General features: G+C 38.5%; 1 protein-coding gene across 1 annotated transcript in view; it reads left to right on the top strand.

Annotated features, from left to right (window-relative positions):
- The window catches only part of LOC114472968 (poly [ADP-ribose] polymerase tankyrase-1-like), a 66,267-nt gene that overhangs the window by 22,705 nt on the left and 26,062 nt on the right, over window positions 1-17,500 (top strand). The window contains exons 5-6 of the mRNA XM_028462295.1: window positions 8,309-8,345; window positions 11,801-11,876. Coding sequence (XP_028318096.1) covers window positions 8,309-8,345; window positions 11,801-11,876 — 113 coding nt within the window. The remainder of the gene's footprint in view (window positions 1-8,308; window positions 8,346-11,800; window positions 11,877-17,500) is intronic.

Below are 17,500 nucleotides of genomic sequence, written 5' to 3'. Positions count from 1 at the left end.
GGACACACGGGTCTGGATTGAATTGAAGAGATGAAAATGTGTCTTCCAGCTAAAGGAATTGGATTAGCAACACTTCCAACTATGGCAGAACAAAGGAAGTAATTGAAAGCTACATTATGTGTCCCTCATCATACGCTCACATCTACGGCTCTATTGTGTGTAACTCACTCCTGACCATGAAAGGCTGGATTTTTGAACGACACGGATTTAAAATCATTTTTTCCACTTTTGTTGGAAACTGATTTTACATGATTGCAAAAAACAGATAGAAAAGATGGAACTCACTCCTTGAAAATAAAATGGCACTATTGTTATCTAATATTTTCTTAATAATTCATATTTATTTATTTAAACAAACGTAAATAGTGTCTCACATGCATGTTTTTGGAAAATATCACACATTAACACACACTTTGTCTTCTGAAACGGGTGGTCAGAGAGATGGAAATTTTGATTCCTGCATAAAATGTGGCAAAATTTGAAGTTTGGTGTGGGAGGCAGGGAAAGGTGCAAGCTTGGTTTTCTGGCAGAGACAGTGTGGGGGTGGGGGGGGGTGTGAAAGACCCCCAATCACCCCATAAACACTTATATTACCCTCAAAGGGACTACGAGAAGGATTTATTAAGGTAACAAGTTAAAACTGGATCAGAGGAGCTGAAAGTTATTTAATATCTCCGTCACAAAGTGAACTCATCTGAAAACTCTTTGACAGCGTTTGATCTTTATTCATTAAACTCAACACATTTCTCCTATCAAAATGCAAACCACATTTTGTTTTGTTCTGGAATAACTTTAATATTCTCTTTAATTGTAGATGTTCTATGCTTCAATTTGTGAGCTGGCCTCTTTTGCATTAAATTACAATCTTTTTATTCTGTTTACATTTTGTGCTTAGATCCATACAGTCATTGATCGTAGAGTCAGAATGAGATGACAGACTCTGTAACTCTTTAATACACATTCATTAAACGGACCAATCAGAATCGTTCTACAGAGACAGACACTTAAGATAAACTAATTACAGATGATTGAAAAGTGCAGCAGTTAATAGAATATTATTATGAAGAAGGGGTGACAGATGCTGCCAATGAAAGGATGAACTTGGAGCTCTTTGCAGAAGAAAGTGTCTGATATATATATATTAAAAAATCTCTTCCTCACCCTCCGCGGGCGGTCTCTCTTTTTTCCTCCAAGCTCAGGTCCTCTACCAGAGGCCTGGGAGCTTGAGGGTTCTGCGCAGTATCTTTGCTGTTCCTAGAACTGCACTTTTCTGGACCGAGATGTCTGATGTATTTCCTGGGATCTGCTGGAGCCACTCCTCCAGTTTGGAGGTCACTGCCCCGAGTGCCCCAATGACCACGGGCACCACTCCAACTCTTCTCTATCTGAGCCCCTGGTATTTCTCTAGTTTCTCTAGTTTCTCGTGTTCCTTTTTCCTGATGTTGAAGTCGCTTGGTATTGCTATGTCGACCACAACGGCTTTCCTCTGCTCTTTGTCCATTACCACAATGTCTGGTTGGTTCTCCATTACCATTCTGTCCGTCTGTATCTGGAAGTCCCACAGGATCTTGGCTCGGTCATTCTCTACCACCTTTGGAGGTGTTTCCCACTATGACCTTGGGGTTTCCAGCCCATACTCTGCACAGATGTTCCTGTACACTATACCAGTCACTTGGTTATGGAGCTCCATGTAAGCTTTCCCTGCCAGCATCTTACTGGATTGTCTCATTGGCCTCTTTGCACAGCCTGGGGTCTTGTCTGGTGTGATAGATCTAGGCCTCTATTGCTCTGGTGCTCAAGGCCTGCTCCTGTGCAGCCATGATGAGTGTCTCTTGAGTCGGTATCCATAGCCAGTCTTGTTGATTATTTGGCTGAGGGGGTTCAGACCTATGCAGAACAGCAGTGAGGACAGGGTGTCTCCTTGGAATATGCCACATTTGATGGAGATTCAATGATCCAAGTATGTGGCATTGAGTCGTAGGCCTTCTTGTAATCAATCCAGGCAGTGCTCAGGTTAGTATGTCGGGTTCTGCAGTCTCGAGCGACTGTTCTGTCTACCAGGAGCTGGTGTTTGGCACCTCTGGTATCTTCATGTATTGATCCATGTCCCCGCTTATCTTAGCCGCTATGGTGCCGGACATGAGCTTCCACATTGTGGAGAGGACTGTCAGGGCCTGGTGCTGTCCAGTTGGCTTCGGGGTTGCGTGCTGGACATTCTTGACATGATCTTATTTTTCAGGTCAGTCGCTGCCTTGTTCAGGGTTGGTGTTAACTCCCCTCTGACCTGGTGTCCTGGCTCCCCGTTGCCGGAGCATTGGTGTTGTACCTCGTCAATCTCAAGTTGTGATAGCAGTTGCCGTTTGTGGATGTTGGAATACTGAGCTACTAGTTGTTTCGCCGTGAGTTTGGACTGTGGGTTTCGAAGTAACCATTTCTCCCACATCCTCTGCATGTAGCCCCTCTGACTAGGGTTACTGGAGTAGTAGAATTCCATCAGAGCCCTGTTCTCGCATCTAGCCCATTTCCTCCTTGTTCCAGTAGCCCATTTTACGCAGACCTTGTTTGGCCGGGCGACCCACACTGGCAGCCCATGTTGGAACACTGAGCTACTAGTTGTTTCGCTGTGAGTTTGGACTGTGGGTTTCGAAGTAACCATTTCTCCCACATAATTCATTGTTATATATATCTATATATATGTATGATTCATGTAATCCACTATACATTAATCTGTTTAAACATTACACGCATTACACTTTTGCATATTAAGAGTATTTAAATTTTTTATATCTGCCAAACGCCATTTAAACCTTAGTAGACGTCTGCACTGAAACTCATAAGGACGGAGGTCATTAATCTAAACAAAAGAAGGAAAGTGTGGCTAAAACAGTGAAGCTAAAAGCTAATCTGACACAATCATTACAATGAAAAGCATAAAGTGAAACTAGCCAAAATAAAAGCATTAATCACTGTAGAAAAGGTTAAAGTCAGCATCCTACTTTTATTGGGAACTTCAAAGATGATCAATTGATGGTGTTTGAAGAGTACATTTTATATAAAAGTAGGATCAAACAAAGAAAAAGAACAGATAGAAATATATAATTAACTGGTGGACATGTATGAATACATGGATGAGATACAGTGATGCTATTAGCATCGCATTAACAAACCACTCACTGCTGCTCAAAGGAAATGCAAAGCTAAAGTTAGCTTCAGCCCTGAGGCTACAGTTAGCAGGAAGTTAGCATTTGTTTATGTCTCATTAGACAAATCAAAAGTGGGGACAAAAACAGACTGAAAACTCCCATTCTTAAACTTAAAAAGCAATTTGAATGTTTTTACTCAGACACGGAAATACCTCACATGCATGTTTTAGGATCTAATCACACATTTAAATGTGATTTTACCCCCAAAACAGTGAACGTCTGGAATGTGCAGGAAACTGACTAATAAGTCAAATTTCATCAATAATCTGTGCAGGACTTTACCATATCACACATTTCCACTAAGGCTGAACGATTAATTGCATTTGCAATATTATTGCGATATCATGAAACACAATTTTCCAATCGCAATCCTGCACATTTTAAATATATAATTTATTGTTGTAATCTGGGCTTTAAAATTTATATTTTATATTTATTTAAAGTTTAAATATATCTGAAATTGTTTATTATGAAATAGATTGATTTATTGTTTGTGTTCAGTGGAAAAATATATGACAAGAGGCCCTTGAAAAAATAATCACATATTAAATCGCAATATTGAGGAAAAAAATCACAATTAGATTATTTTCCAAAATTGTTCAGCCCTAATTTCCACCATATTTTTCCTATGAAAAGAGTGGCTGAGAGTCTTTCAAGTGTCACAAATGGACATAAAAATATAAAAGTAATTGAGCATTTTATGTCTGGTTTCAGGAAGTCATCTTAAAGATGTAAATCCTTGTTTTAATCAGAAATAAAATGGGTTCAGAGTGACTAAAAAGAAATTAAAATTGGTTAAAAGCTGTAAATTAGAGTGGACAAAAACGGTAAAAGTGGTTTAAAAAAAAGTCTCAATATTGAAACAATTAGTGGGTCAACATATGTGACATTAGGTGTAAAAGTGGTAGAAAGGGTTTATAAGTGATGAACATGTCTGGAAAGTGGAAAAAATGTGTATAAAAGTCATTTAAATGTGATGTAGAAGTGTCAGAAATGGGAGAAATGTAGTAAAAATACAACAATATGGTTAGTTTGATGGAGTTGTAGAAAAATGGTTAAAAACAAACAAATCCAAATAGGGTCCTGACTCTAATGGTTGAGAACCGCTGCTCTAAAGGGCCAGATGTGGCCCCCGGGCCTTGAGTTTGACATGTGCACTACAGTATGTAATTCAAATGTGTAATAACACTGAGAACATAGACCAAAAACTTAATTTCCTGCCGTCTTATTTATAGAAATGTGATAATCAGTATTGTCCTTTTCTTGCTGACAATAATTGATGATGCAATGGCTTGAATGCTTTTTATCAGAAATAAATATTGATAATGTGTGTTAATGATTATAAAAGCAGGATGCTGTGTAGACAGGTGTGTAATAGAAACATGTACCTGCTCACGTCTTAAATATCTTTTTCAGCTCCACTGTACATTTCCTTTGTATTCATATTTTCATCCATGGCTCCTCCTCCCTCTGCGTTCTTTCCCCAACACCAATTATTCTGTGTCAAATCCATGCATGTCACTTTCCAGATCCTTAATCATCCTCTTGCTCTTTCATCTGCAAATCCTTTGTTCCTCCCTCTCCCCCCTCTTTTCCCTCCTGACTAACCTCTGTCCCCCCCACCCTACCCACTGTCTGGTCACAGCAGCTCATCACCCCCACACTTCCATCTCTCTTTAATTCTAATCCCAATGTTTCACTTTTTTTGCTCCTGTTCCATTTCTAATTCTCTATCTGTCACTGTTTAATACGCTTCCTGTCTGTCACCGTGTCAGGGCTTTTATCTTGGAGTCTGTGTTTACGCAGCCTTACATAGACTTTATAATTTGTCTCCTGTCACTGCCTGCAAATCTTAGTGATAGAAAATGTTCTCAAATATGGAAACATTGATTCAAGAGCCTCAGATTTTCCAGAATTACCCATTTCTATGTCATTCTCACGTTTTGTACCAAAACCCTGTGATTGTAGAAGCTTCTGCTGTGTTGTGTCACCAGGTAAACTGATCACCAGTTCAGCTACTACACCATCAGCGCAACATGTTAGTGAACCAGAGCCTTTTCATGTAATAATAATAATAATGTAGTCTGAACTGTTTTTTCACATTAAACACATTAAAAACATGATAACACAACCATAAATGGATATTTTGTCCCTTTGTCACGCTTTACATTTAATCACCTGGTTTCAGGTGAAAAATAGTTTGTAAAAGTATGATGTCTAAAAAAGGCATTTCTGTGTTGAGTCTAGATTTTAAATAGACAGAGAGAAAAGAAAAAAGGTTCAGATTGATTTTTCTGTTTCAGAACAGAAATTCAGTTTTTCTGTCCATTTTCTGTGATCTCATAAAATTGAAGGTCCTAAAATTCACTCGTCACAATCTCACAGAAACTGTTTATTTACACATCCTGATTGTTTGCACTGGAACGCAAAAAACGCAGGGTTTGTTGTTTTAATTCAGCAGCTTTTCTCACCACTGGGTGACCAACTCTCTCGCCCTTTAAAAGGATCTTTTAGAAGACCTAAAACCTTTTAAAATAGGACTACTTTATAGTGTTAGAGCCTGTGTTCCTCCATCTTTAAATCATGTGATTGATGGTGTCACACGTCTCCACTGCCTGTAAACATCTCATTGTTTTCTATGGGAGTGAAACATTCAGCTTGATTTATAGATTATTTAGTAGATTTTTAGATCATTTAGTAGATTTTTCAGTCACAATAACAACTTGTGCTGCTTTTGGTTGATCTAAAAAACAGAGAGAAGTTAAAGATGTTGATGTAAACTTATTTTCTTTATGGAAAGAGGATAAAACAATAGGGACAGTTCTAAATTTGTGGTTTGTAGTAGACAATGAAGCAGAGAAGAAGAGCTCTCCCTTAAACAGTGCGCTGACATGCTCTGGTGACTGAAGTTAGAGAGTAAATCACAGACTGTTGAAGACACACAAACCCTGAGAATAGAAGAACTTTAGGGTGGAAGTTCTTCAGTGGGAACGCTCATCATCCTAATCATACTATAGTATATACTAGACAGCATATACTCATTGAGTTCATAATGTGTAGTACGTTAGTGGGACATTTACATATTTTGACCAGTCTGACTAAGCAAAGGGTGTTCATCACAGCCACCACTATGACTCTACGGACAGGTGTTGTGACAAATACTGTGACCCAACAAAATGGTGATTGTGGTGGATCTGGTAGGCAAGGCAAGGCAAATTTATTTGTATAGCGCATTTCATCCTCAAGGCTACTCAATGTGCTTTACATGATAAAACATTCAATTGTTTAAAATCAATAAGAACATTTAAAATTATCAGTAAAAATCAATTAAAATCATCAGTAAAATCATCATGACATCAACAACATGACAAAAAATCTCTCTCTCAATCATATGCAGTAGAGAAAAAAGTAGTACAACATGGTTGAAGTCTGTGAGTGCTTTGTGTCAGCTAACATTAGCTACCATCAGCTACCATCAGCTACCATCAGCTAACATCGGCTAACATCAGCTACCATCAGCTACCATCAGCTACCATCAGCTAACATTAGCTACCATCAGCTAACATCGGCTAACATCAGCTAACGTCAGCTAACGTCAGCTACCATCAGCTACCATCAGCTAACATTAGCTAACATTAGCTAACAGAGCTGACGTTTTCACTGGAATCACCAACAACAGCCATTACCTCATTTTCTTTATTTGTTGTTGATGTTTTATGTATTGGTCTGTCATTTTGGGTTTTTTTGGAGTATCTTTGTCTGTTTTTGTTGTTTTGTACATTGTTGTATGAATTGGTTTTGTGTCTTTTTTACAAATTGGGTCCATTTACCATTTAAAGATTAAAACTTTATCTTTTCTTTTCTTTCTACATTTAAAATCAAGATGCTATGACCCAGTGTCACGTACTGAGTTTACCTCTGTACTGAGATTAAAACCCTAACCCAATCCAATAAACAAATAAAACACATTCATTCACTTTAAAAAACTAAAATGAATTATTTTCCGGTAGTGCACATGCACATATACAATCTCAGTAAACTCAGTACATGACACCAGACCTTATTCCTGATTTATTTTTTCTCAACTTCAGTTTAAGAAAAACTATTTTTGAGCTAGTTTTTAAAAACACAATTTATATTCCAAACACAATGTCACTCATTAGTACGAACATAACGTGATGCAATGCATCAGTAAGGTGTGCGTGTGTGCGTGCGTGTGTGTGTGTGCGTGTGTGTGTGTGTGTGTGTGTGTGTGTGTGTGTGTGTGTGTGTGTGTGTGTGTGTGTGTGTGTGTGTGTGTGTGTGTGTGTGTGTGTGTGTGTGTGTGTGTGTGTGTGTGTGTGTGTGTGTGTGTGTGTGTGTGTGTGTGTGTGTGTGTCTCACTAAGGAGGCAGGCCCAAACAACAGGGAGAGAGAGAGAGATGGAGCCTGGAATGGGCGAGGGATGAAGGGGGAGGGGTTTGTTTATCTTTGTTATGGTTTATTCCTCTTCCTGAGCCTCGAGAAACGAGGAAGCAGCAGAGGGGAGGGATGGAGCTGGAGGAGGGAAGCGGGGGATGAAGAGGGAGATGGATGTGAGGTGATGAAAACCAATGGACGCTTGTTAGCGTTAGCATTGTTGGCGTTATGAGTCTCGGACACAAGGATGGAGATGCTCACTCACTGATAGACGAGGAGGAGGAGGAGGAAGAGCGCCGCGTGTCAGCCAAACAATGAACGTGCTGTGGTCGCTGCCAGCAACCCATCGCCACGGCAACCGCAGCCAGAGGGGTGCGCACCCAGTGAGAGAGAGAGAGAGAGAGAGAGAGAGAGAGAGTGATGGAGAGAAAGATGGTGTTCTGCCTCGCTTAGTGTGTGTGTGTGTGTGTGTGTGTGTGTGTGTGTGTGTGTGTGTGTGTGTGTGTGTGTGTGTGTGTGTGTGTGTGTGTGTGTGTGTGTGTGTGTGTGTGTGTGTGTGTGTGTGTGTGTGTGTGTGTGTGTGTGTGTGTGTGTGTGTGTGTGTGTGTGTGTGTGTGCGCGCGCGCGCTCCGTCATGTGTGTGTGCGTGTGGCTGATGTGCGTTAGCGGCTACGTTTCTGACTCTATGATCTCTTGTAACCATCCAGGTGAATACAAGAAGGATGAGCTGCTGGAGGCGGCCAGGTCAGTGCATGCTCTTTGTTGTTCTTCTTCTTCTCCTCCTCTACTTTGTTTCCTCTCATTCCTTCATCTCTCTCTTCTCCTTCTTTAAACTCGTTTCTAACGTGTGTGCATCGTTACTTCCTGTGTGTTCTGTGCTCGTCAAATCACGTGTTTGATGTAGATTTGTGATTAATTGCTGCTTCATGTGATTTTGTGTTGCTATTTTCCCACTCATTCTTTCTGTCTGTCGACACACACACCCACCCACACACACACACACACACTAATGAGCGTGTGCACGTGTATCGTATTTGAACTTCAGAAACTAAAGGTGACGTGGAAATAATTCAATGAATTTGATTTGATGACGATCAGAGTCACTACCTTTAATTTTATCTACAGCTGCATTAAGAGAGTTTGTGTGTTTTGTTGTCATTTAGTGTGTTTTTTTAAACTCATTTTATCTGTTTTTGTCATTATTTGGTGTATTTGGATTGATCTTTGTGTATTATTTTGTCTTTCTTTGTGTTTTTTGAGTCATTTGTAGTGTTTTTTGGTTTTTGTTGTATTTCTGTCATTGTTTTGTGGTCCTTTTGTGTCTTTCCTGTGTTTGGTGTAGAATGTGTGTATGTTTGTAAAGCATGTCATGATGATGATGATGATGATGATGAGCATATTAGCTGTGTTACACACACACACACACACGCACACACACAAACAAACAGGTGGTTCATTTGAAAGCTTAGTGTTTTTGTGCGTTAGCTATCCATGTTGTGTTAGCAAGGGGTGTGTGTGTGCGCGCGTAGGTGTGTGTGTAGGCCGTGTGTGCGTGTATGGGCCGTGTGTGCGTTTGCACTTGTGCATCTTCAGCTTGTGGAAGTGGAGTAGCTTCAGTCGAGCGTGTGTGTGGGAGGCTACGTACGTGCACAGTGCAATGCCACACGTGCACACGTACACCGTGAAGCAGCTGTACCTGAACACAGCATCACCCCACTGCATTATGGGGTCAGTGGGATGTGAACCTAGTTTGTCCCTCACAGCTGAGCCACTGATTAGAACATTGAATAACATCCATGTGGAGACAGGGGCATCTATGATGGTCCATTGTTCTATGAATCTGTGATAACCACATTTATTTATTCATCTGAATAATATCCACTGTTATCCAGGAACATTTATTATTATTACAATCATCTTAAAGATGGAAATCCTGGTTTTAATCACAAATAAAATGGTTCAAAGTGACCAAAAATGGTGAAATGGGATTTTAAAAACCATGATTAGGAGTTGCAAAACAGACAGAAAAAGTGGTAAAAAGGGTTCAAAGTGTCAATATTGGAACAATCTATCTATAAAGCAAAAAAGGTCTGCGTGCGTGTACGCGTGTTTGTGATTGTGTAGCGAATATTACCCTGACGCGGTATGAGTTCGTCCTGAAACTTTGTCAAGGGCTTCCAAATACCTCAAGTGTATGCATTTGTTATTTTGGAGTCATTTGGCATTGCAAAACGTTCATTTTAATTTTAAGATTACGTTTCCCTCTCAGTAGTGAGTGCGATATGGAGCGCACTACTTCCGGTTCCGGGTCATATGACATCACTGTGTCGCAGTTTGTTTGGGTTTTAAAAAGGTCAAAATTAAAAATGTTTTTGTACTGCTAAAAGTTATTTAACTTAATGATTCATGGTTATTTAAAATTATTCACGTGATCCCAAACTTCCTTTAAATCACGGATTACAGACTTCACCGAGTCCACTTCCTCTTCCGTCTCCATCGCGGTACCATGCTATCGTTAGCGTCTCAAACATAGAGCTCTCTGAATAGATCATATGAAACCATCAGCCACTGGTGAGTCTTTTACAGACAAGTTTCCCATAGTATAAACCATATAACTGTCTGTGTAATTGTTCATTAACGCACTGTTTCACTATAGTCAGTATTGAACTCAACCTGTTCAATACTCCATCTGGTAAACTACAGATTCTCTGTGGTGCCGCGCATGGAAGTTAAACTCTGACCACTCGGTTCAAAGGTAAACAATGATTTTTGTTTTAAAAAAAGACAGCTGAATTGTAGATAATACTTTAATTTATTTATTTATTCATGTAGTTTAGAGCTTTACGTTTTGTTTTGTGCCATTTTGTTACTTTTCTGATTGGAGCTACAATGTCTATGGAGTTTGGTTATCAGCGTCTCAAACATTTCACGGGAGCACACACACACACACACACACCCACACACACCCTCACCACACATAAGGTACAGTATTTATAATAAAAATTATACTAAATGAGTAAAACAAAACAAAACAATATTTATACAAAAAGCACACAAAACGACAACAGAAACGCACAAAAATATACAAAAAGGCTCAAAAACACACAAAATGACTACAAAAAACATAATTACAGAAAAATACACCAAACAACAAAAATATGAAAATGACTCAAAATACACAAAACTAAATATTTATACACAAAATGACAACAGAAATGCACAAATCTACACTAAAAAAGATACAAAAATACACAAAATGATTCCAGAATCACTACAATGGCAACAAAAAACAGAAATTATACAAAAATGCACAAAAACACAACAGAAAGATACAAAAATACACACAATGACTCCAAAAAACATTCGGTACAGAAAAATACACCAAACAAAAAAATATAAAAATGAGTTAAAAAACAGACACATTTATCATGTTCATGTCTCATCGAATTAAACCAGATAAATCACACACACTATTTTACTTTGAACCTACAAATAAACCCTTTATAACACTAAAAATATAGAATACAGTTGTTTGACATTGTGTGTGCAGTTTTAATTTCAAAATATCATTTTAATCAGTAATTTAAAAAAAAAAAATTAATTACTAAACATTTTATGTGACCCCAAGGTTGAAAAACACTGTTGTAATCTAATTTAAAGACAAAGTGAATCTATCATTTTTATCCATTGTTTTTAAATATCTATATAGGGCTATATCTATGTGTATATATATATTTATATATAGTGGAATAACATTTCAAAAGCAGAAAAGGTTGTAAAGGAAATAAATGAGGATGTATTTTATTTTGAAGCTGTCATGGCGCTGAGGGATGGATAAACATTACAGCTCCTCCAATGGCTGGATAGAACCGTGGTATCAAAGAACTCCTCAGCCAATGGTTGTTCAACATGATCCCTTGCTTTAGACACACACACACACACACACACACACACACACACACACACACGCACACACACACACACACACACACACACACACACACACACACACACACACACACACACACGTTTTCCTCTCTGTTCTACTGATGAATTTTCCCAGGCTCTCCCTCTGTCCTGCTCATCCTTCTTATCTCTTTCTTCCTTATTTCCTCTGCTCCTAAATCTTGGTGCTAATCCCCCATGGCGGCCCCTGTTTTCTGTCTAACGTGGCCGTTCTGCTGGTTTATGTTTTTCAGGAGTGGAAATGAGGAGAAGTTGATGGCCTTGCTCACACCGCTCAACGTCAACTGTCACGCTAGTGACGGCCGTAAGGTAAGAAAAGATGAGTCTGTGAAACACCAACACTCAGACAGTCCTTAAATGCACCAAACCATTGTGATTCTACTCTTATTATAATGTGATAACATAATAATCAGTGACCAGGGGTACCTGAACACATCACAGGGGGTACGCGGGAACATTGCTGTCATTCTAGGACACATTTTTCTGTTTCTCCATCCATCAATAATAAATTGTTGCACACTCTTTATATTTAACATGAACTAAGACATACTTGCGTTATGATAAGGGGTATATGAGTAGAGATGGTCCCTTTGACATTTGAACCCATAACCTGTGAATCAGTATTGGTTCTTTAGTGTGAGTTTGTGTTGTAGTAAATGGTAAATAATAAAATCTCAAAATGTTCCAATTTAACATATTTTTTCTTATAATAATAACAAACTTCAACAAATATATTTAACCAACATCCAACTGTTTGTATTGTATCAACAAATCACAAATATCTTCACCATGAAAACTCTTACAACTAGTTTTTTAAACTAATGCACAAATGAAAAAGCAGCTCTATGTAATAGGGCTCTATATTGTGAGTAAAAACCTGTGTGCGAACAGCAAAAGCTAACTTATTTATAGTTTGGCCGGTCTGATTCTTGATACTCTGAAAGCTGACTCAGCGTTTCTGTTATCACTTATCGGCCAAAAAAAATTAAGTTTTCGTTCAGTGCTATTGCTAGTGCCAGAGCTTAGTTGGTTTCAGTCCTGTTTATCCTATGAACCGTGTGTGGGAGGAGCCTGTTTGGTTTTTTTTGCCCGTGCCAGGGGGGGAAGGTAGAGCGCCACAGAACCGGGCGCTCCGCTTCAGATGCAGCTCTGAAGTCTTATTCTTCTGTAGTCGTTCAGCAGCTGTTTAGGAATAAAGCTGCATTTACACCTGTCATGTTTCTGTGTGTGCACGTGTTGAGTGAGGGGGTGGGGGGTGGGGGTGGCTATGGTTGCAGGTGCTCAGGTCTGCAGCACATTTTAAAAGGCGGAGCACGGGAAATGATTTACTCTGCCACTCCCTCACAGCGTTTAAGTCCCAAACATAGTAGTGTCTGACTTTAGTGAATCAGTAGGTAGTACTGATGGAATGTGTTCAGTCTCTAAAAAGTAGTGAATTTGTTGCCCATCCCTAGTCATGGGACAGAGATACGATTTTAAAGAGAAGTGCATTTGCAAATTGTTTTGCATCATTTTGGAATTTATTGTTGAATGAAGAAAAACTGATAATTAAATGAGCGTTGATTGGAGAGAATTGATGTTGAAGACCATCAATTGAATGATCTGAATATGGATTATTACCAGGGTCAATGTGCACAGCACAGGTTTATTGTGTGTGTGTGTGTGTGTGTGTGTGTTAAAAGTGTATCGTTAGTGTGAGCAGGCACTAGTTTACAGTGGATATATAAAGTCTACACACCCCTGGTCAAATGCCAGGTTTTTGTGATGATGAAATGACACCAAGATAAATAATTTCACAACATTTTCCACCTTTAATGAACTCTTTGTAGTTTCCTGTTAATGCTCTGATTGAGTACACGTACAAAAACTATAAGCAATAAAAAACAAATAAAAATTAGAATTCCTATGGTTGAAATTAAATAATCATTCAGTTTCCTTTGTACATTTAACTATATAAATAATCAATTTAGGATAACAAATCCACTGTCTTTTTAAAAATCTATTTGACAATCATGTTTGTTGTCCAACATAATAAACCATAGAGGTCCTAGAACTTAATGCAAGCTCCTCCTTACGACGGAACGATTGTTTAAAGCCAACAATAGTTCCAAATGTGACTTTTGGAGTTTGTTTTTTTTTTTTTTTTTTTTTTTTTTTTTTTTTTTTTTAAAGGATTTTTTTGGCTCTAGTGGCCTTTATATGACAGTTGCTTGACAGGAAAGGGGGTCAGAGAGAGCAGGGAATGACACGCAGGAAAGGGTCCCAGGCCGGGAATCGAACCTGGACCCGCTGCAGGTGAGGAACTATAGCCTCTGTACATGGGGCGGGCGCTCTACCCACTGAGCTAAACACCTCCGGAGTTTGTTTTTTTGAGCAAAATTAGTGATGTCACTGACGGCAAACTCGCCGCTTGGTCCCGTGCCTCCGCCATGGTGTGTTGTGTGTTGTCTAGTGTTTGTGACAGTGTGTGTGTCTGTGCTGTCTTCATTCAGCACGTATTCATGTCTGTGGTTCAGCCATAGAAACACACCAACAGCCAATCAGCAAACAGATGGGCAGAACCAGCGTCCAGAAACAGCCTATCATATCCCCGGACGTCACCAGTGACAGACACTAATCATTCAGCAGCTTGGTTGCAGTGGTTGCCATGTTGGTTTGTAATCAAGGGAGTAGCGTGCAGTGAGCGTAGGCTGTGTATTGAGAAGCTGGGAGGAGAGTAGAGGTGGCAACAATCATGAGGACGACCCCCCCCCCCAAAACAAAAACAAAAAACTCGCTGGATCTAAACGATTCCCGTAAATGACCTATTTTGACTGATTTGCATGTATGAATATATGTTCAAGAACCGCTACTGCCTAAATCGCACAACGCAACGAATCGATAATGAAATTTGTTGGCAACGTTTTTAATAGTTGATTTTTAATGATTTTATTGATTTGTTATTGCAGCGTTACGTGACAGGTTAAAATAAGCATGAATTCTGTGATTAAACTACATCCTTTCATTCCTCATACCAGCCTCTGTCTGTGTAGAAACTCTTTATTCCTCTGCTTGTTTGTTAATTGTGTTGCTTGGAACTCTTCCTTCCAACTGTGAGTTTTATTTGATGATCAGAGCTCAATGATCAGAGCCAAGCAGCAGTTTGAAAAGTTTGTTCATGTTCACAGATCCAAACAAACATGTAGACACTGGGATAGATTACCTCTCATCACAAATACTTCCACAATAAGAACTAAAAGGAAAAATCAGTGATTTCAGTTACATCTAGACAGCATGGAGATGTTGGTAAAGTGATGTTTAAAAATGACATTGTTGCATTGACTTAAATTAATCACATGAGAGCGAAATTCAAAATGCTGTAAAATAAATAAATAAATAAAGTTTTACTCATAACACACACAGGCTAAAAAAAAAAAAAAAACAACTTTTATTTTGAGGTTTTGATCTGAATTTGGACAAAATTAAACATGTGGTGAGATGATGTCACTGGGAATACTGGGTACAAACTGGAACTAAAATGGAGTCAAACCAATCAATGTCTAGAGAATAAACTATAGAAATCACAGTAAGAATGAATAGCATGTTGTCTTTTTGACTTTTAATGAAAAGTCATTTTGTAGTTTAACAGTGTTAAAAATTAACCTGTTTCCACATATTCCCAGTGTTTTGGTCACATGTCTCTGGATGTAAAGGAGAATTAATATCATCATATAACAGCAGCCAGTTCTTCAGACTGGGGAGATAATAATAATGATCATAATAATTAATAATAATAATATTCCTTCCTTAACTCAGTGGAATCTAGTTCTCCTTTAAATGTCAACAAAATCACACAAATTAACAACTAAACGATTGACTAGATGTCAGACTTGTTTTAAACACACAGTTTACATCACTAATATCTATACAGTGTATATTATGCTGCTAATGTTGTCATTATATGAGAGAGAAATAACATTACATGTTTAAATGACAGCCATAATAAACTGACTAAACGCTGAGAGCTTTGCCCTCTCGCTGGATAACATTACTGCTGGTCGCCATGGCAACTGCCGACAGCTAGCAGTCAGCGTCGTCATGGGAACAGCTCGAAAGTCTCGTATTAAAACGGAGAGAGAGAGAGAGAGAGAGAGAGAGAGAGAGAGAGAGAGAGAGAGAGAGAGAGAGAGAGAGAGAGAGAGAGAGAGAGAGAGAGAGAGAGAGAGAGAGAGAGAGAGAGAGAGAGAGAGAGAGAGAGAGACGAGCTGTGATCATTCAGAGTCAAATGTTACCCATCGATTAATCAATCACATCTGATGCTACAAATAAGCAAAGATCAATATCATTTACAAAATTATGTCACAGATGTTTCTACAGATGTACAACTGACATAATACTGACAAAATAATACATTCTGTGTCGCTATCCTCAAACACACACACACACACACACACACACACACACACACACCTCATATAAAAAGCTTTTTTCTCGTTTTAATTTGTTTCCACTGATTGTTTTTTACGCACAAACAAATTTTGCAAGATTTTTCATTTTTAAGGGAAATAGATTTTATGTATCAGAGTAAATTATAGCAGATAGATGTATAGATTAGATCTGATCTGTTACATTTGTGTTCACATAGAAACCTTAAACAACAAATACTATCGTTAATATTAATATTAATATAAATGGAAGCCAGAGTTCCTTCTTAAAAAACATTCTGACAGAGGGAGAACATGCAAATTGCATTGCTGATGAAGCCCCCGATCACCTTTTTTATTTTATATTGTTCCTTTTTAAGTTTCTACATGAGATGTAATACTAGTACAGTGCCCGTCGGAAGTATGCATTCATGTGGGAGCATAAGGGGTATAATTGCGGGTGCAAAATGTGGGTGCAATTTTCCTGGTTTAATTCTATGGGACATGTGCATGATAAATGTTTGTTGTTTTTTTTTCTCACTTTTATATTTTTTTGTTTGGTGTATTTTTCTGTAATGTATGTTTTTTGGAGTCATGTGTAGTTTTGTATCTTTCTGTTGTCTTTTGTGCATTTTTTGTATAATTATTGTTTTTGTTGCCATTGTAGTGTGATTCTGGAGTCATTTTGTTTGTTTTTTGTGTAAATATTTAGTTTTGTGTATTTTGAGACATTTTCATATTTTTGTTTTTGAAGTCATCATTGTGTATTTTTTATCTTTCAGTTGTCTTTTTGTGCATTTTTTGTATGATTATTGTTTTTTGTTGCCATTGTAGTGTTATTCTGGAGTCATTTTTTGTATAAATATTGTTTCGTTTTTTGTTTTATTTTACTCATTTAGTATATTTTTATTATAAATACTGTGTGTGTGTCTGTGTCTGTGTGTGTCTACATCCATCTCCTCCGTGCGTTATCTTCACACACACACACACACACACACACACACACACACACACACACACACACACACGTGCGCGTCTTGCTAAGAGAGACACGGAAGTACCACGAAAAATAAACATTTTGCAACACCAAAGTCGCGACTCTCTCTAAACGGCTCTGTGTGCTCCGCATCAGCCGTATGTGTGTGTGCGTGTGTTTACATTGTAGCTGCTAGCATCTTTCTTAGCTCATAGAATAATATAAGAACACTCACCCTTGCACAGAACAAACAATAATCAAAGTAGAGCTGTGTTGTGGACCCACTAAAACGTTACATTCCTCTGTCTGAAGAATCAGATTGTTTATGATAAAGTCGACTAATGACGTCATCACAGGCACCGCCCACAGTCATGAGATGAAGGAGGAAGTGACGTCTGTGACCAGAGATTTAAAGGAAGTTTGGAATCACGGGAATAATATTAAATAACCATGAAATATTAACTTAAATAACTTTTAGCGGTACAAACACGTTTTTCATATTCACCCTTTTTTGTTTTTTTAACCCAAACAAACTGCGACACGGTGACGTCATG

Source organism: Gouania willdenowi, chromosome 12 (assembly GCF_900634775.1).
Source record: "Gouania willdenowi chromosome 12, fGouWil2.1, whole genome shotgun sequence".
In the NCBI taxonomy this organism is placed as follows: domain Eukaryota; kingdom Metazoa; phylum Chordata; class Actinopteri; order Blenniiformes; family Gobiesocidae; genus Gouania; species Gouania willdenowi.
This window is presented reverse-complemented; position numbering and strand designations above follow the sequence as displayed.